This window comes from Ascaphus truei, chromosome 9 (assembly GCF_040206685.1).
Source record: "Ascaphus truei isolate aAscTru1 chromosome 9, aAscTru1.hap1, whole genome shotgun sequence".
In the NCBI taxonomy this organism is placed as follows: Eukaryota; Metazoa; Chordata; class Amphibia; order Anura; family Ascaphidae; genus Ascaphus; species Ascaphus truei.
This window is the reverse complement of record NC_134491.1, coordinates 54587372-54612823: the sequence shown is the minus strand read 5'-3', so window position 1 is coordinate 54612823 and position 25452 is coordinate 54587372. Positions and strand designations below refer to the sequence as shown.

Here is a 25452-nt window from a genome sequence, read left to right as displayed (position 1 = left end):
TTTGAATAAATAATATGAATAAATAAAGATTATTGTAAAATAGATCCACTTTTTTTTTAGCAGAAAAGTAGAAGCTTTCTAAAGGAAAAGTATTAATATGGACTGAATGAGTAACTCGGTGGTAATGTTCGAATCCTAGTGTGATTTGGCTTTGGGCAAATCACCTTATCTACCTGTGCACCAACATCACATTGTAAGCTCAATGGGACAGGTACTAATAGTGCCTGTGCTATAAAGGGGGGCACACTTCAGCCACTGATTATATTGTCACATAATATTCGGTAAGCCGTCTTCTGCTATAAGCAATCATTGGGTTCTAAGGCCAGGTCCCCGCTGTTGGGGACGCTGCAGGGACAATAGCCGCTGCACAATGGGACCTGGCCCGCTGCGAGGGGGGGGGGGGGGCGCTGCGCTCTGCCGACAGTGACTCCTGCTCACAAGAGAATTGTGATCAGGAGTCGCGACGGAGCGCTAAGCCACGCCCCCCGGCGGTTCAGCCAATGAGGGCGAACCTGCCGGGTGACGTCACGGCCGCGCCCCCGTCCCTCCCGCCGTCACGCCCCCCCTGTTTTTTGGTCTGCAGCTCCGTGCAGACCGGGGAATCGGCTGCACGCGCCGCCAGTCTCGCGGGCGCGCGTGCAGCGGAGGTACTGGGGCCTCAGCATAAGGTGTCTTATAGAAGAAGGTTGCTAAGTCAATATGGGCTGTCTGATAAAAAAAAAAACTCCTTTTTAGATTTCTAGCAGATATTACGAGTAGAGAAACAGCTTCCTGGTTGCTCTTGTTAGCATTGCAACATGCACATGTTTCGTATGCGCAAAGAAATAAAAAATGTTTTTTTATTTCCGCTTCAGTACAGATGAAAAACAGGCTTTGCGAGTGTGAGACAAGCTGGAAGCATGTAGCTAACAATCCTCAATGCAGGAGAGACATTCTAGTGATACACCCACTCTGATGATGTCATCCACAGTCTCCACCTGCCTGCAAGCCAAGGGCGCACCTACTGGCCCCAGCCAGGGGAGAGGAAGGCTCAGAAAGCAGTCACAATAACATCGGTGTTCTCGCTCCATTTACAGCCTCATAGGATCTGCGCTGTGGCTGCTTTTTACAGTTTTGCATCAAGGTACAGTAAGACGTGTGATTTTACTCCCCAGTAATGTATTTTCCTGCAGTGATGCTTATTCGTGTTCATGTTTTGCTACAGAAGCGGGAGGGAGGATTGGGAGGCAAAAAAATAAAAAAAACTGGCAATTGTTTAGCAAAAAAGATATGCGGTGAAGTTGAGCTAAACAAATAATCTGTTGGTCTCTAGAAAGAGAAATAAGTATGTCGGCAATAAAATATATTGTATGTATTGTCACCTTAAATCAAATACATCACAACGTTACTAATGTATTTATTGTTTGGGGTCAGGATCAGGAGTGGCCAACTCCACTCCTCAAGGGCCACCAACAGGTAAGGGTTTTCAAGATATCCCTGCTTCAGCACAGGTGGCTCATTCAGTGGCTCAGTCTAAATGCCAGGACATTTGTAACAAGCAACCTCAGTATCTATAGATACAAGTATTGGTTGGGGGGAGGGGGATTAGAATGACTGTCTTCATTTTTAAACATTGGAATGTGACGTCTCTTATTAGCAGTCTTAAACAGACTTTTACTGTGTATAAGAGTTATTAGCAACCCCAATTCAAGAAAATCCCAACAGCAAACAACTGTACTTCCCTCACCTGCTGTCTCTGTAAGTTTCCCATCATACCACTTAGATTGCAAGCTCTCTGGGGCAGGGATGTCCTTTCCTATTGTCTGACATTGTTGCACTTATTGTACTATAATTTATTTGTGTATAAGTACAGTTGTGGCACTATATAAATAAAGATATACATACTTTTTTTAAGAGGCCCAGCAAAAGGACCTTTTGATGCAACATTTCTCCCCAATGTCAAATATACTGGAGGATTTCACTATGAAGAATGTGGCCCATATGAAGAAAAGAGACCTAGACACAGTTTATACAAAATTATCTTTTTTTCCCCCCCCTTCCAATCTTTGTGGGACTGCAGCTTAAAAAGGTTCCGGATAGAAAGTATTTTCTGCATGGTGGTTATCACATGGTTTGGAACACGAGTATAGAGGGACCTGTTCCTTTATGTGAATGGCGTCTCTGGATAGCAGAGGAAGCTGTTGGCTTTAGATGTTGCTTTGCTTGGTTTCAGGTTGCACGCAGTCTCCCAGTGGGACTCTGGCCTCCTACGTATAACTACCCCCTGGTTGCCAAGCAATTTCCCAGCTTGTGCCAACACTGCCAAGCGTTTCTCTCCTGCTTAAGATTTGTGTGTGTGCTTGATCTCATTGTTTAACCACTCGTTGCTGGATCACGCTCTAACCCAGGAGTGGCCAACTCCAGCCCTCAAGGGCCACCAACAGGTCAGGTTTTAAGGATGTCCGTGCTTCTGCACAGGTGACTTAATCATAATGACTGAGCCACTGATTGCTCCACCTGTGCTGAAGCAGGGATATCGTTAAAAATTGACATGTTGGTGGCCCCTGAGGACTGGAGTTGGCTAACACTTCCCTATGTGCCGCATTCACTGGGATTACGCTTCAAACTCCTGCAAGGAAGTTTTAATTGGATGTGCTCATTGGAATTTACCCATTCATTTAATAGTCAATGCTTACGTCAGGAAATTGTGTTCTAGTGGGTTGTGAGGTATCTTAATGTAGAACAGTACCTGGTAAATATGAGCCATTTTGTTCAGTGGAACAATTTGACTGTAACTTTACATCACACAATATCAGAACACCTCGCTTCAATCATTCTATCTAAAACAATCTTATTTTTGCTAAATGTTCACTTTCTTCTTAGTTTTTTTTTTACAAAAGTTTTCAGGTCTGTTATTATTTGCGAACCCAAGTTCACCCTGCATGGATGAAAACCTCAAAGTTCGGATTCCAAACCCATGATTTTGCTCATGTTTATATGGCTAAATTTTTTACGTGTCATGACGTTTTTTGACCAACTTATGTGAACACCGTGAAATGTTCTAGTGGCATTACTGTTCCTGGTTATCCAGTAGTTTATTCAGGTTGTTATATATTTTAAGAAATAAACATGAGTTATTGGTAGTTGTACACAAGCTGATGAGTAGGAATGGGCAGATTTGGATCGGCCGGTTCTATTGGTCCGCGGATTTCAGCGGATCAATCTCAAAATGGGTGATTCGCGTTTTTGTGGATTTTTGAAGTGAAACTTCATTAGTGGCACCTACTTCTGATGGGGCAAAACTGGAGAGATGGAGACGAAATGTGACACGGAAGTGATGTCACGGCTCGCTCCCCCCACTCCCGCAACACGTCTGGCCGCTCCTAACGGCCGCCATTCCAGCCATTCCCCCCACACATCCGCCGCCGTTCCCCGCCCGCGCCCGCTGACATGCTGCGCGACGATCACGGACGCCACGGCTCGGAGACCTCCCTGCGCTGCCGGGTGAATAAGGAGGACGGCTTTCCTCCTCCTCCCTCCCGAGTCCGCTCCCCCGAGTCCACTCTCCCTCTCCGCCACCCACCACGAGCCAAGCCCGCTCCCCCCCTCCTCCCCCCCCTCCCAGCCCGCTCTCAAGACTGCACGGGCACTTCCGGGTGCCCGCTGCTTGCGAGCGCGCGCAGTCCTTCCGCCGTGATGTGAGGGGAGGTGCAGGGGGTGATGTGATGTGAGGTGAGGAGGTGCAGGGGGTGATGTGATGTGAGGTGAGGAGGTGCAGGGGGGTGATGTGAGGTGAGGAGGTGCAGGGGGGTGATGTGAGGTGAGGAGGTGCAGGGGGGTGATGTGAGGAGGTGCAGGGGGGTGATGTGAGGTGAGGAGGTGTTGGGGGCGATGTGCAGGGGGGTGCGCATATGTCACACACACACACAGTCACAAACGCACACAGTCACACGCACGCACACACACAAGGAATTCACGCTTAGTGCAAATAGCAAATACACGGGATGTGTGCCGAGAACGCACGTTCTAAGTCAAATTTATTTGTGTTTTGTCAATTAAATTGTATTTTGATTTTTAATTAAAACATCACAAACACAAATACAATTTCTGTAAACGTCAAAGAAGTTTCACTTACTATGCGTGTGCACAGCACACACAGCTTTTTTATGTATCAGTGTAGTAAAAAAAAACAGGAATTACAAGGTCAGTGTACAAAAGTTTTTTGCATGGCTTTGATTTCCTGTTATAATTATTATTATTATTATTATTAGCAATGCATTCCGTACATTCCAGAATCCGCCAATGGATTGCTGAAATCAGAGGATTGGATTCTACAAGCCCCTCAATGGATTTTATCCAATGGCGGTTTTTGTTGAGTCTGCTCGGATTGAAACCGCAAAATGGATTTTGGGGGTAAAATCCGGGAGACTGATTTGGGCTGATTCGTCCTTCTCTATTGATGAGTCTGTGCACATCTGTACTTTGGATGCTGTATGTTGTAGCAATGGCTACTTTCAGCATTTTTTAAATGTACTATGGCCACTGTGTATCAGAAGATGCTTATGTAATCTTAAAAACCTGTTTATATCTATTTCTATCTATTTGACCCATAATACACTTGAAGAAGAAACCTGTGAGGTTTGATAAGCTCTATGCACTATAATTGATCTATGAAGAACTCTAATCTTGGTCCGCTAACAGGCATCACGAGCTACAAGCTATCAAATGGGCTTTTCTCCAGGAACTTTGAACTACAAGTTGGTCCATAATAACCCTCACTGTGAACCTACTGTATGTATGTAATGTGAACAAAATACATGTCAAAAGTAGCAGACCAGGTCACCTACTTGTGTTTAAATTTGGACTGAGCATTTGAATATTCTTAGAGTAACTTCTTTGAGAGAGATTTCAGAATGTGGAGAAATACTACAGAAATATTTGAACATCCTCACTAGTAGAGTTTGCAGAGTGGCTTTCTAGACATTGAAAGCAACATCAACATGTATCAGGCCTCTAGCACTGAAGGTATTATCCAGGGAGTATTAAAATCTCTTGCGTTTTTTGGTTGATTGTGATTTATTTCCCCTTCCAGATTGAAAGCAAGAGGCTGTTGATGCTCCAACCACTATTCGTTTTAAAGAACACCCTGATCAACGCAGCACAGTGATGTTAAAGAGATCGATGTAAAATAACGACCTGTGACTTGATGTCCAAATGCTTTTCAAAAAGTATAATCTTTGCACTTGCTGGGAAATCTTGTTTTTAATCCTATATCCCTAAAAATCCACGATGAAGGATGATAATTCCATTAGTGGGAGCAACGCCAATGGACAATATGCGACTCCCAAGAGTCCAGACCACATTCCATCCACTATGGAGATGCCCAATACCTTTTTTAAGGATGACACTATAAGATCTAAAGTGTTGTGTGAAGACTGTTGTTCAAATAAAGCACTACCAGAGCACAATAGTACCTGGGGTGATTTTGAAAGTTTCAGTGAATCCAATCCAGAATCTGAAATATTGTACTACACAGTTGAAGAATTATCAGGCACATTAAAATGTGACTCTTCTCCCAGAAGTACATGCATTAGTACTACCTCAAAGGAAGCTGACTGCTCTGAACAAACTGCGTTCCCCATTGGGTGGGACTTTCATATTCCAGAAGCCTTGGTATGTCATTAATCATTCTTATTAGCATTTCCAACATGTTCAGTGTTCTCTAATGAATGTTGCTCTTTACAATCACTGGCTCTCTGCTTCACCTTCTTTGTAACACAATGCCTAATTACACTTGTACTGTGACAAAGAACCTCAAATTTCCTTAAAGCTTACCTATATTAACACACAGATACCCAGCAAGCTCTCAGAAATATATATATATATATATTTGTGTGTGTGTGTGTATATGTATATGTATGTATATATATATATATATATATGTATATAAGTGTGTGTGTATATATATGTATGTATGTCAAAAGTAGTGATACTAGGCGTGGCTAATTGTATAAAACAAGAAACAAAGAAGTCCAGAGCAACATCCAATGTGACAAACATTGGAAAAAATACACAGTGAAATACCTATATATCTCTTGATAAAAGGGTAATTTAGTTAACCCTTTGACCAAAGCGTATACAGTAAGCCTGCGAGCCACTTTCAAGGCATGACCATAATATCGCAGGTTCTATATTGTCAGAAGCGGAGGGAATACAGACGGTCTGAATTCATTGACTAGGATAGCATCACAGATACAGGGATATTTATTTAATGTAAATACTGTACATTCAATTTCATTATTATTTTTTACTTGGTACTATTGCAAAAAAATAATAATCTGCAAATGGTTTACGGACATGGAGATACGGCTAGAATTGTTATGGATTTTTATTTTATTTTGCAGGATACAAAAAGCTGTGAGAACATTTTTAAGTTAAGCTTTCCAGATAAACCAATAGAACAGTCTACTGGAGCTGTGAAGAGCCTACACAAACCTCCGGCTTCATCAAATGAAGAAAGTATTTTGGGTGAATTTATGAAGACACGGTTATGGTAACTTGCTTTCTATCAAATTTTGTTCGATTTAACCTCAATTAATAAAAACAATGTTGGCCATGAAATGTCACTGTAGTTACTGACGTTCTTATAGGCCAGTGACTGGTGAATTGCAATATTCATGCATTGACAATTATCTCCTAAAAACTGTGATTATTCACTTGCCATTGGTCGAAGGGAGTCGATCTGCATAAAATGTTGTACTGTACCATGTCTGTCTTTATTGCCAAACTATGTAAAGGGGCCGGACATATTTCCTGCAATCAATGCTATAGATTAAAGCTTCATTAGGCATTAGAGCACGGGTGGGCAACTCCAGTTCTTAAGGACCACCAACAGGTTGGGTTCTCAGAATATCCTTGGTTCAGCACAGGTGGCTCAGTCTTCAACTGTGCCACCAATTGAGCCACCTGTGCTGGAACTGAGACTGATTGGGCCACCTGTGCTGATGCAGGCATATCCTGTAAACCCAACCTGTTCAGGACCCTTCCCGTTTCCCACCCGTGCATTAGAGGACTATATGCAAACACTTGTTTCGTCTACTGTTTTGCTTCCTTAACATCTCGTGCAACATCCAGTTAACGAATTTCCCTCCATAACGTTCTTAATTCAAAGTCTTCATTATTTTGTATGAGATCCAACTTCAATTTTTCAGGCTTGGTGGTGCCAACATAGAAAGATGCCAAGATGTCTCCGCTGCTACACCTGGATGTGAGTGGAGTAAATCCATGTGCTGCAAGAACCTCATGCTGCTGCTTGGAATTGATGCGTGCCAGAAAGTAATCTCCTGGTTTTTAACGTTTTGTTTTGCAAAGTGGCAAAACTTTGGTAACATTTTGCTTTGAACACTGCGTATACAGAATTGTAAATGTTGAGAAGCTCAGTAACAAATATGGAAGACAGAGGAGGCATTTAACTTTGGGGAGAGGTGTATGTTATATTTCCAAGACCATCTGAAACGATTGTGCCAATTTGACTAATAAGTATAATAATGTGGATTGGTATACTCCTTATATTAGTATAATATATTTTATTAGTTAAATGAACATGTAAACATCCACCTGTCTTGTATAATAATACAAGTAATACTTGTATAAAAAAAAATGTTTTATACAATTTAAATGCTTGTTTCCTTTTTTTTTTTTTTTTAGGAGTTTTCAGAAAATGGGGAGGAAAAGGATGCCATAATCTCTAAGGATACCAAACCGATCCCAGTAAATGATTCTTTGTATCCAGCTGGCAATAAAGCTCTAATTCAGACTAAGGTAATACTGCTATTTAGTGTACGGGTGACTGTCTTTTTGCTCGATACACTTAGATCGGGGCAATGTTACCTAAATGGAGGAATGGCTGTTATCTTCCCTGAGGTAATGCCTTATTCACTAAATATGCAAGAATAACGTCCGTAATTGAGCTCGTAAGCAAAGGGTTGAGGTGACATTATTTCACAATAGAAAAGGTGTAGTTCATCGGGAAGCGCAAACATGTGGAAACAGAAAAAATATTCTGATGGTGCAATATTGTTAAAACAAAAATGTGGAGATGATAGTATCAAGTCAATGTGTAGAATACTCACGAACGTGAGATGAACTGTATACACGTAATGGTATCTTTGGATGATGATCCGCCAGAATGCGGTGGAAATACAAGTAATCCCAATGGAAATGTACACTCCGGTAACCTTAGTATAAAACAAAAGAACCGGACATAGTGCAGACTGTATATGGTATTTATAAAAGGTAAGTGTAATGCAATGCACTCCCATGATAAAAAGTATTAACAGGCATTTAGATCTCACAAAACGGATCTCGGCAGCAGGATCAATGGTCTCTCTGCTTCCCCTGTGTTGTGGCGTGCGTGTCACGGATGCATCTCACCGATACCGGAAGTGACGTCATCCGCTTCCAGGGGTTCCGGACGGTTGTGGATTTGATTGGTCAACGTCACTCTAGGAGTCCTGACGAAACCGAGGAAAGTGAAACGCGTAGAGTGACGTTGACCAATCAAATCCACAACCGTCCGGAACCCCTGGAAGCGGATGACGTCACTTCCGGTATCGGTGAGACGCATCCGTGACACGCACGCCACAACACAGGGGAAGCAGAGACCACTGATCCTGCTGCCGAGATCCGTTTTGTGAGATCTAAATGCCTGTTAATACTTTTTATCATGGGAGTGCATTGCATTACACTTACCTTTTATAAATACCATATACAGTCTGCACTATGTCCGGTTCTTTTGTTTTATACTAAGGTTACCGGAGTGTACATTTCCATTGGGATTACTTGTATTTCCACCGCATTCTGGCGGATCATCATCCAAAGATACCATTACGTGTATACAGTTCATCTCACGTTTGTGAGTATTCTACACATTGACTTGATACTATCATCTCCACATTTTTGTTTTAACAATATTGCACCATCAGAATATTTTTTCTGTTTCCACGTTTGCGCTTCCCGATGAACTACACCTTTTCCACTCTCCACGGGATTGAGAGAGCAATCCCACACTGGGTCACAGCAGCATTCATCAAATGTGTTTGTATTAGTATCACTGTTGTTCACTATTGCACTAATGATTTGTCACACACTGGTAATTTTGGAGTGCCACTATTGATAAGTTTGTTTTTCACTTGTATTATTTCACAATAGAACTGCGTTATCTTAATAATAATTTGACGTTATTTATGTCTTGGGAGAGAGACTGCGTCTGCGTTTAGGGCCCATTGGTTTGTATATCTCCAGAGAGATTAACCTACACTCCATGTAGTGAGATGCCAGAGAAATATGCAAATATAAATAATTTTTAATATATTTTGCATGTGGGTATTTCTCCGTTATCTTGTGTTCATGTTTATCTTAATCTAACAGAGTTTAGAGAATATGGAATGAATATAATTTAGGACTATAATCCTGTATTTTACATACCATTTACAGTAATGAGCGTTACAAAAAACACCATGCTTTCTACTGGAGTAAATCCTGGTTAAAGTCGCTCTCTAGGGGGACCATATTTGTCGCTGTCTGTGCATGCGTGATTCTGGCGATCTGCTTGCCGGCTTCTCGTGCATGAACGGCAGTTGCCGGCTGCTCGCACACATGCATGATCGGTATTTGCCTGTCGCGCAAGCTCCGATTGCGCAAGCGAGACAGGCAAGCTCCGATTGCGCAAGCGAGACAGGCAAGCTCCGATTGCGAATGTCCGGCTCCGCCACTGACTGAGGATATGTTACTGTATCATGCTATTGCTCCTAACTGTTTGTTCTCTGATTTCAGCTGTATGTGTCTCCAGGTTCCAAGCAAGGCTCTGTTTTTTCATATCAGCTCTTTTTGAAGAGGTCACCAACAGATGCTACTTTGCCTTTCCTTACATTCTCTGGAAAGAAAAGCTTTTTTAATACAAACCCTTTAGGTTTTTAGTTGTAGATCTTGCACTTTGCACAACTCAATTAGTGAAATTTTCTTGTCTTCTCTCGTGTGTGTGTGTTATAAGAAATCAAACAATATTTATGGTTTATAACCTAATAAATTCCTAACAATGTAGATAACTGATTGCGCTCCTCACCCTTCCATCACTCCATTGAGATTTCATCCATACTCTTTCTCCTAACTTACAACCTACGGTACCAGAGATACAATAGTCTTGGAGAAAATGTCTATTTCCCAAGTAAAATAAGGCCCGCACTTCCTAGTCTATCCTCCAGGACTGAAAAGTATAGTTACTTGGAGGTCCCTGATTTCAGAGTTGGAGAAAACTTAGCAAAGCACTTTTTGTTTACTGGAATAAAATGTAGCAGGTGTGATATTAATGTGTTGGTCTTAATCATGAACATTTAAAGCCTCAGGGCCATACTTGAAATGTAACATAGCTAATGAAACAAAAATAAGCCGTTTCTCTGACATGCTTCACCACTCTACTAAAATTCTGAAAACAGAATATACCGTATGTTATGCACTTTTCACACTTATTTTTATACTGTTGTATAACTTTGAACCAAACTTCTGTTTAAATAAATGTATGTAATCACTCGGTGTAGTATATGCTTCCAAACTGTTACACCAATCTGTTTTTTTAACACTTTACATGGTAGTTGAACATGCTGTTTTCCAGTTAGTCTGCTACTGTATTTTTTCCAGTTGCCAAGATACTTACTGGTAAAGTTATTGATTTTAAAACTCCCTCCAGTTGTAACAAAATGGCTGTCAAATCTTGTGGGTCTCGGGCCAACAGCAAGCTGCAACGTCACCTGCTGCGGTTTCCTGTTGGATGGACGTTTAAATCCCTTGCAAGAGAACCAATCGCTATATTGGTGAGCATTTTCGGGAACTGGAGTCTCCAGAGCTGAAAATATATGGCTCTGCTGGAATCCCACTGATAGCAATACTGCTAAATTGTGTAGCCATGTCTGGTTTTGCTACCAGTCTGCCCTCCCTGACATGCAAGCCCTGGTGGCAGTGTCGGGACCAATAATCATGGGTTTTCCCCACAGTAAGCTGCTTTGAGTGACAGGGGAGGGGGCGGGATAAGGCCGGTGTTCTGCCCAATCCTGGGCTCAGACCTTGGACCTTCCCCTCTGGTACTTAAGGGGCTGCACACCTAAACGTAGTGAGTGTCTCTTCCCTTGAGATAGGTACCACACAGGGGTGTATCTAGCATTGGCACCTGCTGTCCTCTCCCCTTGGGAGAGTGAGGAGTGATACCTTGCCCCTGGTTCTATTGAGGAGTCAGGGAAGAGCAAGGACTGCCCCGGGTGCCCTTGGCCTGGGGTGGATGCCCAGGGACTATCCTGAGGTTGGAGACCTATCTGACTGTGCTGTAACACATACAAGTTGTGTTGCTGTGTATGAAGAGGGACAATAAAGTGTTCCAGTTAACTATACTCCTGCCTGGTGTGCAATCTGGGGGAGTGGAAGTTCTCCTGCAGGGATTGTCTCCACATCCCTGCAGCACATGGAGGCGCTATACCTTGTGAGATAAAGATCAGTATTTTACCCATGGAGCCTGTCCTGATGTCCCCACTACCACCGGCGGACGACTCAGCGTCCTGTGAACCAGCACCATACACACTGGTAAGAGGGGAATCTCCCAGATGGAGGAAACACCGTTACAATTGGCTTTAATTAAAAAAAATTTTTAACATTTTGACTGGATTGCTGTTTCAAATGTTAAACGGTTCTTTTGAAGAAAAGTCAAATAATTGTACTTTTTTTTTTTTAAAGGGTTTTTATCTGTATATTTCAACAGGCCCTATGAGATGTTTCAACTGAAAAACATCACCTCTAGGCGTAAAAATACATTGAAAAGAACCATAATTTAAACATGTTCTATATTGTCTTTCTAAAGGCTTCTCAACCTGGAATGTCATTGTGGAATTCAGAGCTATTGTGTGAAGTGCCAAGTGCAGAATCCGCACTATATGGGAAGAAAGAAATAATATAGTACTGTATACAGCATTGACAAATATGACTTCCATTTAACGCAAAGGGGAAGCGACTAATTACCCTGTGACTACCAGTTTGTAGACCAAATTGAATTATTAAACATTAAAAAAATGTGGTGTTATTCTACAATAAGTAAATGAATAATGCAGACGTACTTCAATTTCCTTATCTACTGCAGTTATCAAAACATAATGCAATGTATAGTGTATGCTGTGCTTTTCTGTATAAAAGTTATAGAACTACTGAAACGATCAAGATTTGTTTTTTGGAATCAAACCCCTTTCCTCTTCTAATGTGGATCACAAACCCCATCTACTATATTTTTTCATAATCTAAAAATATAGTAAACACACATTGGTGGTACTTTTTTTTTTTGTGCAAAATTACAAATGATTAAAACCTACATCTACTTCTGGTACAATTTCACTGCTTTTTGTGAGAAGTTTGCAAAAATGGCAGAATATATCGAGGATGATGTGACCTGAATTTAGGATCATCTGACCTGAAATTGGAGTCTATGTGCTTTGAAGGTAATCTGCCATTTTGAGCTGAATTAGAAAAACTGGTGGACAAATTATCTGAAGTAAAAAGCAGAATGTATGTCTCAAGAGCATAGACTACAATATAGATTGTCACGTCCCAATGTTTTTGCATAAAGGATATAAAGCCAACAAGCAGGAGTTTTTCCTCAGATTTAGGCCACCTGGAAGATCTATTACGGAAATTGGATCTGTATAATCAAGTTTCTGATGCCAGATCTCTTGCTCAACTGAGCCATGGTCAAGTAGGGAGAAAGATTAGCATATTATTTTCATAGTGGGAAGAAACAACCTCTGAGTTCTACAACTCAGAGAGGGATTACTCCATTGTGTCAATTTTTAGATTTACACTCTTGCCATTCATCTGCTCCCAGAGTTTTCACCAAGGTAATGGCAGCCCTAGCCGCAACACACTCAAAGAATGAGATATCTTCATTAGTCCTTACTTGGATGACTGGCTGGTGAAAGCCACCTAAAAAAGAGCTCACAACCTGGAAAAATTACTATGCAGGTGCAGATTGTGGAAATTGGGGCACTCTGGGCCAGTCCGTTGCAGATCAGCCACTGATTGAGACGTTCGTCAAGGCTCTGTTCAGACCTTAACAACCAAAGCTTAGAGACCCAATTCCAGCTTGACTTGAGTACAGTATTAAAGACTTTCTGCAAGCTATCGTTCAAGCCACTTACATTTCAGAAATATCTTCCAAGTAGTAGTAACATTGGCCAAATGAGTGTGTGAGCTAAAAGCCCGGTCTTTTAAAAACTCGTATTGTTTGTTTCATTAAATTCCACCTTCATTCATACAAATAAAGAAATTGTCCTGCCAAGTTTGCCCTAATCCAAACAATGATAAGGGACCATAGCTACACACCCTGGATGTTAAAAGGTGTTTAAAATTGTATCTGAAACAAACTCAAATTCAGAAAAACTGTTTATTAATCTCTTTTACAGGCAATAAGAAATGAAACATAGCATCAAAAATCACAACAGGATCCATAGGAGGCCATTTCTTTGGCATACCAACATTTAGGGAAGCGAACTCCAGAAGCATTAGAAGTTCACTTCACAAGAGCTATAGTCACATCTGGGGCAGAGAAAATCCTAGCAGCTGTCGAACAAATATCTAAAGCAGCAACATTGACAAATATCCATTTATTCACGAGACAGTACAAGCTGGATATTCAAGCTCAAGAAAATGTGGCTTACAGCAGTAAAGTGTTGAAAGTGGTCAGATTAATTTTCTCTTATCTTTTTTTCTTTTCCCTCCCTAGTGAATTGCTGTTAAAAATCCCTATGTGTGTGCTGGCTGATGGACCTGGTGGATCGGGACAAATTAACTTACTGTACCAAAAATGTATATTCCTTTAGTCCATTACGGCACCACCTAGTTTCTCCCCCTCCCTATGGCAATAAAGTTTCATTTTAATGGGCTTTCTTTTTTTAATATGACAATTGCTATAAAACACAGATTCTAAAGCAGAAGGAGACACCTTTATACCAAGCTCCCAATCAAGATTCTGTATATTCCTTATTGTGTTTGCTGCCGTAATAGACTTAAGGAAAATACATTTTTGGAAAGCCACATTTTCCATTTCTAAAAATATTTTTGCTGGATATATGCCAATAGGATATGTAAAGTATATTTAAATTACTCCTATTAGCATATATCCTTTTTGTGCATAGGTCTCTCGTCACATGTTGTTTGAGAGGATTTATATATATCATTTGGTACTCTAGTAAAATAGGACTCCCATTTCAGGGACTGGAGGGAGCCAACACCACCTTTAGGTATAAACTATTTAGCACATTGTTAAATCCCTGCGTTAACTATACAGTACCAGAATTCTGTGGATAGGCATTGTTACACAAAACACCGCTTTTGCATACCGTTAGCACCAACGTTCATTATAGCCAGCGCAAAGAGCAATTATGGCTTAAAACAGCACTAAACACTGCATTAGTAAGCTTTGGATACCAGTTAATGATATGTTAAGTCAATAACGGAGCCTTGTGGATCTGGGCCCTAGTGTATTACAAAGGTGAGGGGAGTTTATTTTGGGTCTATGGTCACCAACTATTTTGCAAGTTAGAATATTTTATGGAGGAGGCAGGAACTTTCCCTTCAAAGATCTACTCCACTTCAAATGCTCCCCATGTCCCAGTATTTCTGGAAACATGGTTGGTAATTAGTTTTACACATTAATAACAAAAGAGAGCAAAACTAAATTTGATGTATGTCAATGGAATATATTCTTTACTGGAGTACCTTAAAGGGCAGCTGGCACATTCAGTGGAAGCAATACGTTTATTTATTTTAATTGTACTTAAAAAAACAATAGTTTTAAGGTACAATAGACGTACACATGGTTTTGAAAATCAGCATTTGCTAGAACGTTTTGAGGCTTCACAATTTGCATGAAAAAGTTGGAGGGAACGGTTCAGAAGTGTTCACACATCTCGTTACGGGTGTCAAAGAAAATTAACCATGTACTGTACCATGAAAGAAGCTTAGCTGTAGTACACATAATGAACAGCAGGAGGAAGATGTCAAAAGAGCTTGTGTGATATTTATACAGATACCTTAACTAGACTTGATGGCCCACTTGTCCAAATTAAGAATCATGCAGGGAGCACTCACAAGAACAATTGTATCCTGCCACGGGTGCACATCTCAAATCTGATATAATAGAAAAAGTGATAATATACACACTATTCATTTAACGAGACCAGTGGAATGAGCTTTTCTATTTATCTATTTTTTCTAATGCCAAATATTGTAAAGCAGGGGTGTTCAACTCCAGCCCTCAACAGGTCAGGTTTTAAGGATATCCCTGTTCCAGCACCGGTAGCTCAATCCTGTACTGAAGCAGGGATATCCTGAAAACCTGACCTGTTGGGGGGGCGGGGGGGGGGGTTGAGAACTGGAGTTAGCCACCCCTGCTGCAAAGTACAAAATAATAGCAAAGTTGCTAATGAAAGAAAATATGTGCTAGGTTTGTATACATTCTCACAGCATATTCGCTTCACATATAAATGCATAAGTTAATAAAATATTATTAATGTCAATATATAAATGAAAACGGAGTAAATATCCTGGTTTCATTGTATCGGTCTTACAACAATGTTTCCAGTTCTTGAAGCAAGACGTTAGGTGCTTTACACAGTGAAGTGCAATTACTCAATTTGTGGAAGTGAGAATTTCAACCTAACAGAAAACAAGTTGCCTCCTTGTATTTAAAAAAAATAATGCACCAACTCTCCTTTAAAATGGAAGAACATACAACTAGATTAAAAGGATCAAAATGGTGTATAAAAAACAAATATAAATACAAATTTGTCCTGCAAATATTTTAAACAAAGTAACAGCAAAAAGTGATCCTTATTTCACAATATTTTGAATGTTGTGTCTACCAAGAATACAAAAAAAAATAAATAATGAAACACACAAATATAGGTTTTAGCACTTCAGTTTTAAGAGGTAGTGTCTGCTATATACTAGAAGTGACTTACCATATTGGCTCTGGTAACTATTGTAATAACATTTACAAAGACTAATTCTTACAAAAATAGTTTTGAAACGGAGTGACATTTTCATCAGTTTATCCAATTTCCTGTCACAAAGGATATGTGTTTTAATTTAAAAATATGTAGCTGGGCAGTTTCATAATTCCATACAACATAATCGAGACAATAAATATTAAGAAGTCCCAAAATGTAAATCAAAAGAAAAATGTATAATTAACATCTTTTGTGCAAGATGATGTGTTTTGAAATACGCCCTTAACTACAACTGTTGAATTTATTTATAAAATGTTTTACCAGGAAGTAATACATTGAATGGTTCTCATAATTTTTTTCACATATCACATTTAAAAAAACAACTTTTTCTCCCCAATTGAACTGGCTGTAGAAAGTAAATACTGAGGTGAGGTTAAAAAAAAAAAAATAAGTGTCAGGAGCCTACTAGAATTTCCATGATATGGTCCAAATCATTTAAATCCGTTCTGAAAACCTGTATATTGTTGCTTGATGAAGCATTGCACGATGTAAAAAGTTTAAGAGTTTCCTCTGAGGCAGGTTGCATTCTTGTTGAAATTAATGATGAGAAACTAAAGTCCGAATCATACATCGATGTGTCAATGTCGTCAAAAATGTCATCTACAGATAAATCCTTTAAGTAACTTGTAGAGTTTGTGATTTCAAAGGAACCAAACACACAACCCACTCCTTTTGATTGTGGTTTGTCACCTGCTTTGCATCCAGTTTCTAGAGGCTTTGGCTGATCAACTAGAGGGCTCAGTGTTTGAGATGGACTGATATCTTCCACAAAGTCCAAATCTTTCAGAATCGATGAAATGGCAGAAGACATGTCATTATCTGTAACTTCCAAAAAACGGTCAACTGGGCTTTCAGAAGCCCATGGGCCTCTGCTAAAATCTGGGTTTATTCCGCAAGGCAAATTTATGGAGCTTTCTACAGAATAATTTCCTGTATATTTAAGGTTATGGGAGGCAATATCACTACACACACTCGCTGGCAGCTGGTTAGCTTCTTGTCTTGTGTCCTCTTGAATTTGTCTTACTGTATTGGCTATGAGGACAGACCGGTGTAGATTAGGTTCCACTAGCATTTTATAGCTTTGTAACTTGTTCAGGCACATGTTCAGTACTAGTTGCCTTTGATGAACGTATGGCATGTTTCGATTTGAATCAGAAGCACTGGAAAAGTCGGTCATGGTCTCTTCACAATCATTCAACTTGCGTTTAAGTCCTCTACCAAGCATGGGTCTGTAAAGAGAAAATGTGTGTATGCAAATAAGATGTACTTGAAAATCATTTATTAAAGTTATATACAAGAACATTTATACTGAGATACACACACACTTTATACGATTATTATAAAGATCATCATATGGAATTAATGAACCATTGTGTGTCAGAGGTCGTTGTCAGATGGGCTTATTGCTTCAATAGCTAAAGTGTAAAGCCACATACTCACACTGTTGTGACAGGTCTTGTTTGCCATTAGCTACAGTGTATGTTGTCTTTAAAATCAAGCATAGTCTGTGATGTCATTTCACTAGATTATTCAAAGCAAATCTTAATTCCTGCTAAAGCAGTGTTACTACGAGTCTCTTAAAAACGAACATTGTTTAAAGCTTTTTATAAAGCTGCAGGAGGGTGGCACGGTTTGCCTTGCAGACCTGTCTAGCACCCCAAGGGATAAGAATACTTTTTAATCTATCGGTGTCCACAATACACGCATCCTTATGCAATGTTTTTTTTCGTTCTTGTTGTAATACAATTACAGTAGTTGGTTCCTAAATATCTGTTGGACATATTTGTACAATTTAGAGCCAATATCGTCCTAAGCCAAGTCACATGCTTGATCTTACATCCTGCTGCAAAAATACCAATAATTATTGACTGAGCATCTTAAATTTGTGACATTCTGATGTAAACTATGTTAGCAATGTGTGTAAAGCGCTCACATAGCTAATAGTGTAACAGTTTTAACTACAGGTGTCCACCGATCTATGGATTTACTTTGTTCTTCATCCACTCCACAAGACCTTGGTGTGGTAAATTAACTTGATTTGCCTTGGCGATCAAAATTAGGCTACAAGTTTTTTCAGAGGGAGAATCTGTGTGTCTGTACCGCTCAGCCTTCCACAGCGGCGTTTACACTGTTCGTGCTGCATACAATACAAAATAAGCAGGCGTCTTACAAAAATTGAAACAAATTTCAGGGTAGGACTTCCTGATGAAATTCATTTTAATAAGGCTTTAAATAAGCTTCCCATTGTGGACGACTCCTGCCCTTTCCATGTTATTGAAAAAAGTTTTAAAAACATACCAAACCAAATTGACAAATCAAGCCACATTTTGCTTCCTTAACATCCAATAAAACAGCGATTCCTTTTTTTATGTTTCAGGTCAGTCACATTAAAGTATTACATGTTGCCACCGTTTTGTTTTAGGAACTATTAGACTAGTCTTCAGTTACTTACAGCTGTTAAATATATGTACTCAAACAAGTGCAATTTAGTAGTTGGGGGATAAACCACTGACGTGGCACATCAAGATATTAATTCTAGTCTGTAAAAAAGAAGGGTAAATATATTTTGTTACTTTATTATATTTTTGTACTTGGGGGCACAAGGATATAAAGTAAGACACTTAGAGGGGGGGGGGGTTTAGTTATTAAATTATTGAGACTGCAAAACTGGGTAAAACCAAGGCACAAAACAGCACCATATTTATCAAAGATAAAAGAATCCAATTGAAAGCAAGCAGAGTTTTTACTTTGCTAAACATGGTGGAGTTTTTTTTTGCCTTCGTAAATAAAACCCTGAGGGAGGTATTCATTAAACTGCGATAGTGATGATCAGGGCACTATTGCAATTGACTTAGAAAGGGAGTTTCCGATAGTGCCTAAATCAGCACGATCTACATTTTATGAAAAAGGGAAAATGTCCTTATTTTCCCCTCCATTATTGCGGCGTTGGTCCCTCTTACTTTGTTGTAGGACCATCCTTCCAACTTTAAAAAGTTTCTGAGACATTAGCACCTTGGTTATACGTCTAGTTAAGCTGCATAGGTATCAAAACCAGCAATTACGTGATAGAGCAAAACAAATTAATCTCTTATTTCCCTTTATTCCTCTTCGGGACGGGATTGTGCTGTCATGGAGGGACTCAAAGAAAGAAAAATAACACTAAGGAAATTCGCTTTTCTCCATCGTCCCCCATGACCGTGCACACAAATGGGGATGTACCCAAGCAGTCCCTCTAACCAGGGTGGGAACCATCTGGATTGCAGTACTTTCCTCCCATATTCAGTCGCACTGGAGAAAAAGGTCAACATTATACTGCCTTATGAACATAGTGTGAGGCCCATGTTGCAGCCTTGCAAATATCTTCAGAAGAGCCTTGTGCTCTGTTAGCCCATGAAATTGCCATGGCATTTGTGGAATGTGCCTTGATCTTTAATGGAGACTCCAATTGTTTTGCCTTGTAAGATTCTTCTATACAAAGCTTAATCCATTTTGCTACTGAAGATACTGAGGCAGCATGACCTCTCCTCTTGCCAAAGGATAAATAATTTATCTGATATTCATATATTCTCTCTCTCTCATGGGGCAATGTTCTAACCACATCCAGACAGTGAAACACTCCCCCCCCCCCCCTTGGGATTGGTACAAAATAAGGTACAATTATTTCTTGATTCATATGGAAGTACGATACCACCTTTGGCCGAAATTGTGATACTGTATGCAGGTCTATTTTATCCTCATGTATTCTGAAATATAGACTTCTGCAGGATAAAGCTCCAATTTTTCTGGCCGAGGTAATGGACGTTGGAAGCACTGCTTTCAAAGTCAGTGAAATATATGATAAATATATTAGCGGCTCAAAAGGAACATGTACTGATGCTTCTAGAATGATATTCCGTTCCCAAACTGAAACCAGAGGGCGTATTCTGGGACTCCATTTTGCAACTGCCTTTATGAAGCGCTTGACATGCTTCTGAATTGCAACTTGTGTTTCAAATAATATATCCAGTGCTCATACATGGATCTTAAGGGAATTAAAACGAAGACCTGTATAATATTCTTGTTGCAAGAAAATCTCAGATGTTATGGATTTGAATTGTCACTGGATCTAATGATTGTGACCCGCACCATTAAGAAAATTTGACCACACCCTGTAGTAGATTCTTGATGTGGATTGTTTTCTGGTGCAAAACAAGGTTTTAATAACTTTTTGTGAAAAACTTTCTTTATAAATGCTGCCTCTATTTCTCCAGGCCGTCAAAGCAACAGAGCCCCATTGGAATGTCTGATTGGGCCCTGTGAAATGAGATGCGGAAGAATGAGAAGCCTCCATATATCAACATCTTGATTAAGTCTGCAAACCAGTAACTTGAAGGCCAAAAAGGAGCTATTACTATAGCCTTCACTTTCTCTTGATCAGTACCCTCTGAATCATCGGCAGAAACACAAACCTGATGAAAATTCAATGGGATTGACATGATGTCTACCAAGTAAGATGCCTCAACTCTGAACCTGAAACAGAACACTGGTAATTTCATGGAGGAAAACTGCAGCACTCCTTCCTTCACTGATGTACCACCTGTAGTGGCCTTACATTAGGGGAAGATGTCAAGAGTTCAGGGACGGGAGAACCAAATCTTGGCCCATGATCCTCAAGAACGTCCACCACGCACCTTGAAGAACCCCAAACAGACTGTATGCTGACCCTGCGCGTTTCACTCACTTGGAGCTTCCTCAAGGAAGGGCGAGCACATAGCCTGTTTGAAGACCCCCAAGGTGTTTGAGGATCCTGGGCCAAGATTTGGTTCTCCCTTCCCTGAACTCTGACATCTTCCCCTATGGATGGCCGCCACAGGAGGTACATCAGTGAAGGAAGGAATGCTACAGTTTTCCTCCACTGTCTGACCCTAGGTGGTCTCCCTGCTTGCACACAGCTTATTTATATGGGAATTCTATCCATCCTACTCATCTGGTTCTGAGGGACATCCTCTGAGATTACCCGACGAAACATCTGAGTTGGTTACTCTATACAACCGCATTTCCGCTAATAGTAACCACAATTGTGAGTGAGATACCCATGAACCTTCACTTTTTAGTTTAAAAAAAAAATTGCACTATATGTTCTTTATTTTTAAATTGCAGAATCCTGGATATATTTGCACTCCTGATTTTGTGCCTTCGTGTACCTGTTTGGACTTGGATCAAGTTCATTTCTGGAGCTGCACTACTTCCAGTTGTACAAAACATTTTCTCTTTATCACTAGTGTGTTCACTGGGTTTAATAGTTAAAACGGTATGTGCGGTTGAACCTTTTCAGTCTCTATCTTTTGTGATTGCAGAAATACACGATCTACTATCTTGCGATCTTCTCTGACGTCTTCTAAACTAATTGCCTGACGTATACTCTTAATTATTTTATCAACAGTAACATTCTCATACACTTTAACTTCTCCCTCTTCAGATGAGGAATCCTCCAAATTTGAAAATCTGAATCCCTTGAGAGAGACCTGGAATGTGTAAGCTCAGCCCTCATTGCCTCGCCCTGGCTGTCTCAAAATGTCTATAACGGAGCTCTTAAGCCATGAGAACAACTCATTCACCTGTGCTGGAGTCTCTAGAAGATAAATATATATAAAAAAAAATTATACAATCTGGACATCTTTCTTGAAGTAATTAGGGGGGCAATTTGCAATCTCAAATAGTACAATCTGCAGAACGGGGATTAGTTTTAGCTACAGCTTTTTGGGGTTCAGTAGCTACAACTTTAGAAACTCCAGTCTCCTCATGCTCCAGGGAGCCCCCATCAGCAAACTTAATACAGCAGCAATAGGCAGAGAAACTCAGAGCTATACTCCTATCACTGGAGAGAAAAGTATCCCGTCTGCCCTAAAAAAAAAAAGACTCCAATCAAAGGCTTAGCCCAATCCTAGGTCTCTAATTGGCTGATGGCCCAACTAATCTAGGAGGAGGGGGGGGCGGGATGTGAGGGTGGTAGCTTGTTGCCATACCTCATTACATACTTTTAGCGTGTCCTGCACATGTGCTAAAGTTTCTTCGGGGGGAGTAACCCGACTTCCAGGCACGGACCCGCACTTCCGGTTTGGCTTAGCTAGGCCTCAAACTCCTACCGGGTCTGTAGACGGTGGCAGCTCTATGCATGGTAACATTCCCCAGGCCAGCAGCTGTAAGCAGTGTGGCTTTGGGGGACACTGGCAACAGACCCCTGTAAGGTGGCAGTGTGGGCAGCCTGTAAGAGACAGAGGAGGCATCCAAGGGAGCAACCCTTGTTATCCCAAAGCATGCAAGACCAAAAACTACTAAAAAGGTGCTAGGGTCTCAGATGCCATTTAAAGTTGGATGGATAGCCCTACCCCAAAGTTCTCCCCATTCATTTGCACAGTCATGGGGGACAATAGAGAACTGTTCCCCCACCCACCCCGACTTATTTCGGACAGGGACACATTGTATGCTGGTTGTTCTACTATTCACACCATTATACGATAAGGGCTTACACATCACCTACCATTTTACTTGCGCTCCTCGCTGCTTACTTTCCTGAACAACAATAAGATAGATGTTAGGCCGTCTTTATTTAATTCCCATTTCAAAAATACAGTTTAGAATATACTACTTATAAAGTGCAACTGGTTTCCCAAAATAATGTGCTCCTACCTTGAAGCAGTAAGAACTCAGAAATTAGTGCCAGATGTGTACTAAACTACAATCTCTCCAAAATCAAGACACTCAGCTACTTAGTTCTACTACCAGTCGAGGGGAAAAAAAAAAAAATCAATGTGCACTATGAAAGTGCTCTGCATGCTTCAATAATCATTTCCAGATTTTATTTAAACTTGGTGCATAAGAGATTTGCTGCTCGTCTTAAAAGAAAACATTGTGGAAGTAATTACATCTGCTTTATACAGATCCAAAAGCAGCAAAATAACAAAAATGTGTACTACAACCTACTACTGTAGGTACGACTGGAGCAGGAAGAGCGTCGTGGCAAACGGAACAATGTCTCATACTTCATATATATTGGCCCGTTAACTTTTAAAAATAAAATCAATAAAAAAAAGTTATCAATACGATGTTTTTAAGTTAGGCTTACTTTCTCAAGACACTTCATAGCGGAATTTTCTTATATGGAAAAGGTCTTCTTTTGATATTGAGATCACGTCGTACAGTAATATATACAGTACTTATATTAAAGCAGCCTTTTTAGACCAGGCACCAACATTCGTTTTTTTCTTTCTCTAGATACCAGACTGTTTTAGATAAAGACCATGCTAATCAAGTTAAACAAAAACACAATTACTTTAGGTTCACAAACTAAATACAGTGTACAGAGTTTTGTGCGTACTTTTTTTTTTTTTTTAATACAAATTTAGATACCAAGGATTTTTTTTTGAGCACTTTACAGTTGCTCACAAAATGCACAGAACAGTAAGATAAAGAAGCAAAAGTATCCTATATGCTTACTCTTGTGAAACATTTCATAGCAGGAAATAAAGCTACAATTCTGTGTTCTCCGCAGGTCTCTAGGGCAGCGAGTGGACGAATGCCTCTTCAGGATTCAAGCGGTGAAATCTTGGTCAACTAGATTACATTTTGTGTTCTCTGTAAAGAAAGAAACAGCTTGTAAACGCTTACAATCTTTACAGTGGCTTTCATAAAAAAAATTGAAAAAAAAAAAAAAAAACTATTTTGTGTACATGAACAATATTAATTTCCCACATGTAAATTAGCATAAACACCTTTGTGCGTGGGAAATCACGGAGAACTTTGTTCCATCCAGAACAAACTTATTTTTTTTTTTTATATTTCATGAACATTTTGCTGCAATTAATCATGCACATCAATAATAATAATAACTGCATTCATTAACCAGGGGTTCCTAACTCCAGTCCTCAAGCCCCCCAATAGGTCAGGTTTCCAGGATATCCCAGCGTCAGCACTGGTGGCTTAATCAGAGGCTCAGTCAAAGACTGAGCCTCTGATTGAGCCACCTGTGCTGAAGCGGGGACTGATTGTGTCACCTGTGCTGAAGCAGGGATATCCTGAAAACCTGACCTATTGGGGTGTCTTGAGGACCGGAGTTGAGCATCCCTACAGTAAACCACTGAGAAGCTTATGTCTAGAACAATAAATGGGAAGCTTTGGGCAAGTCACTTTATTGATGGTAGTAAACGTTTAAATGGCCTTTTTGCAGAAAAGGAGTTTGTTTTATTTGAATTTAGTTATGCTGCATGAAAAGGTCGTATGTTCCAAATGTAAAAACATTTTTATTATTTCAACTTACTCCAAAGAAGTCATTTGATCCATTAAGAATTGTTAAAGCAACAGTAGTGTCGGTCAAAATTGAAATGATAAAGTAAGACAACATGGTTTTCTTGTGAAACAATGTCCTTCAATAAAGTTATGTATTTTGGATAGCTCTTTAGACCTATAAACTCACAACACTGCTTTAAAATATGTAAATCATTTATTAAACGTATTAAGAAAAATTCAGTGCATCTGAAAAACATTAAAAATAAATAAGTTATACACAAAATGCGGTTCCTCTATGCCAGCGTTTCCCAAACTTTTTTTTCCGTGACCCGGTTATTTTTGAACTTCTCCTTGTGACCCACTAAAAATTTTATCGCCTATACTGGCCTATAGGGCCTGCACAGACACACACACACAGCCACTGATACACACACACACAGCCACTGATACACACACACACACACACAGCCACTGACACACGCAGCCAGACACACACACTGATACACACACAGCCACTGATACACACACACGCAGCCACTGACACACACACACACACGCAGCCACACAGAGACACGGCTACACACACACACACACACTGCTACACACACAGAGACACTGATACACACACACACAGACACTGATACACACACACACAGACACTGATACACACACAAACAGACACTGATACACACACACACTGATACACACAGACACTGATACACACAGACACTAATACACACACACACACACACAGATACTGATACACACACACACTGATATATACACACACACAAACACACAGGGGGGTGGGTGGGGGGGGACTGGGTGGACTGGGAGGGGGGACTGGGACACTTGGGTGGGAGGCAGTGACTGGGTGGGTGTGTGGGAGACGATGGGTGAGTGACTGGGTGGGTGGGAGACAGTGGGTGGGTGGGTGACAGTGACTGGGTGGGTGACAGTGACTGGGTGGGTGACAGTGACTTTGACAGTGACTGGGTGGGTGACAGTGACTGGGTTTGACAGTGACTGGGTGACAGTGACTTGACAGTGACTGGGTGGGTGGGTGACAGTGACTGGGTGGGTGGGTGACAGTGACTGGGTGGGTGACAAT

At 40.4% G+C, this 25452-nt stretch overlaps 2 protein-coding genes across 13 annotated transcripts in view; one reads left to right on the top strand and one right to left on the bottom strand.

Annotated features, from left to right (window-relative positions):
- The first annotated feature begins 900 nt into the window (after nt 1–900).
- CLBA1 (clathrin binding box of aftiphilin containing 1) lies at nt 901–10564 on the top strand. Of its 2 annotated transcripts, none has more exons than XM_075614921.1 (6): nt 901–1110; nt 5072–5652; nt 6384–6532; nt 7191–7314; nt 7687–7800; nt 9814–10564. In XM_075614921.1, the coding sequence occupies exons 2-6, from the start codon at nt 5269–5271 to the stop codon at nt 9955–9957; spliced, it is 915 nt and encodes a 304-aa protein (XP_075471036.1). In that variant the 5' UTR covers nt 901–1110; nt 5072–5268; the 3' UTR covers nt 9958–10564. The 2 variants fall into 2 exon arrangements, with proteins under 2 accessions (XP_075471036.1, XP_075471035.1); XM_075614920.1 differs by having other exon boundaries at nt 901–1123.
- A 2867-nt stretch (nt 10565–13431) lies between these two features.
- LOC142503045 (SERTA domain-containing protein 2-like) overlaps nt 13432–25452 on the bottom strand; it is a 30471-nt gene continuing 18450 nt past the window's right edge. For 7 of the 11 annotated variants that reach the window (XM_075614909.1, XM_075614908.1, XM_075614915.1 and 4 more), the window contains 3 exons: nt 23553–23690; nt 22597–22628; nt 13432–17305 (listed from right to left, as the gene is read on the bottom strand). In XM_075614909.1, the coding sequence (XP_075471024.1) occupies nt 16471–17301 (831 nt within the window). In that variant the 5' untranslated portion in view covers nt 17302–17305; nt 22597–22628; nt 23553–23690 and the 3' untranslated portion in view covers nt 13432–16470. Of the gene's footprint in view, nt 17306–18064; nt 18214–18528; nt 18617–22596; nt 22629–23552; nt 23691–24372; nt 25119–25452 lie in introns of those variants that run through there. The other 4 variants (XM_075614912.1, XM_075614910.1, XM_075614918.1 and 1 more) reach the window with 4 other exon arrangements.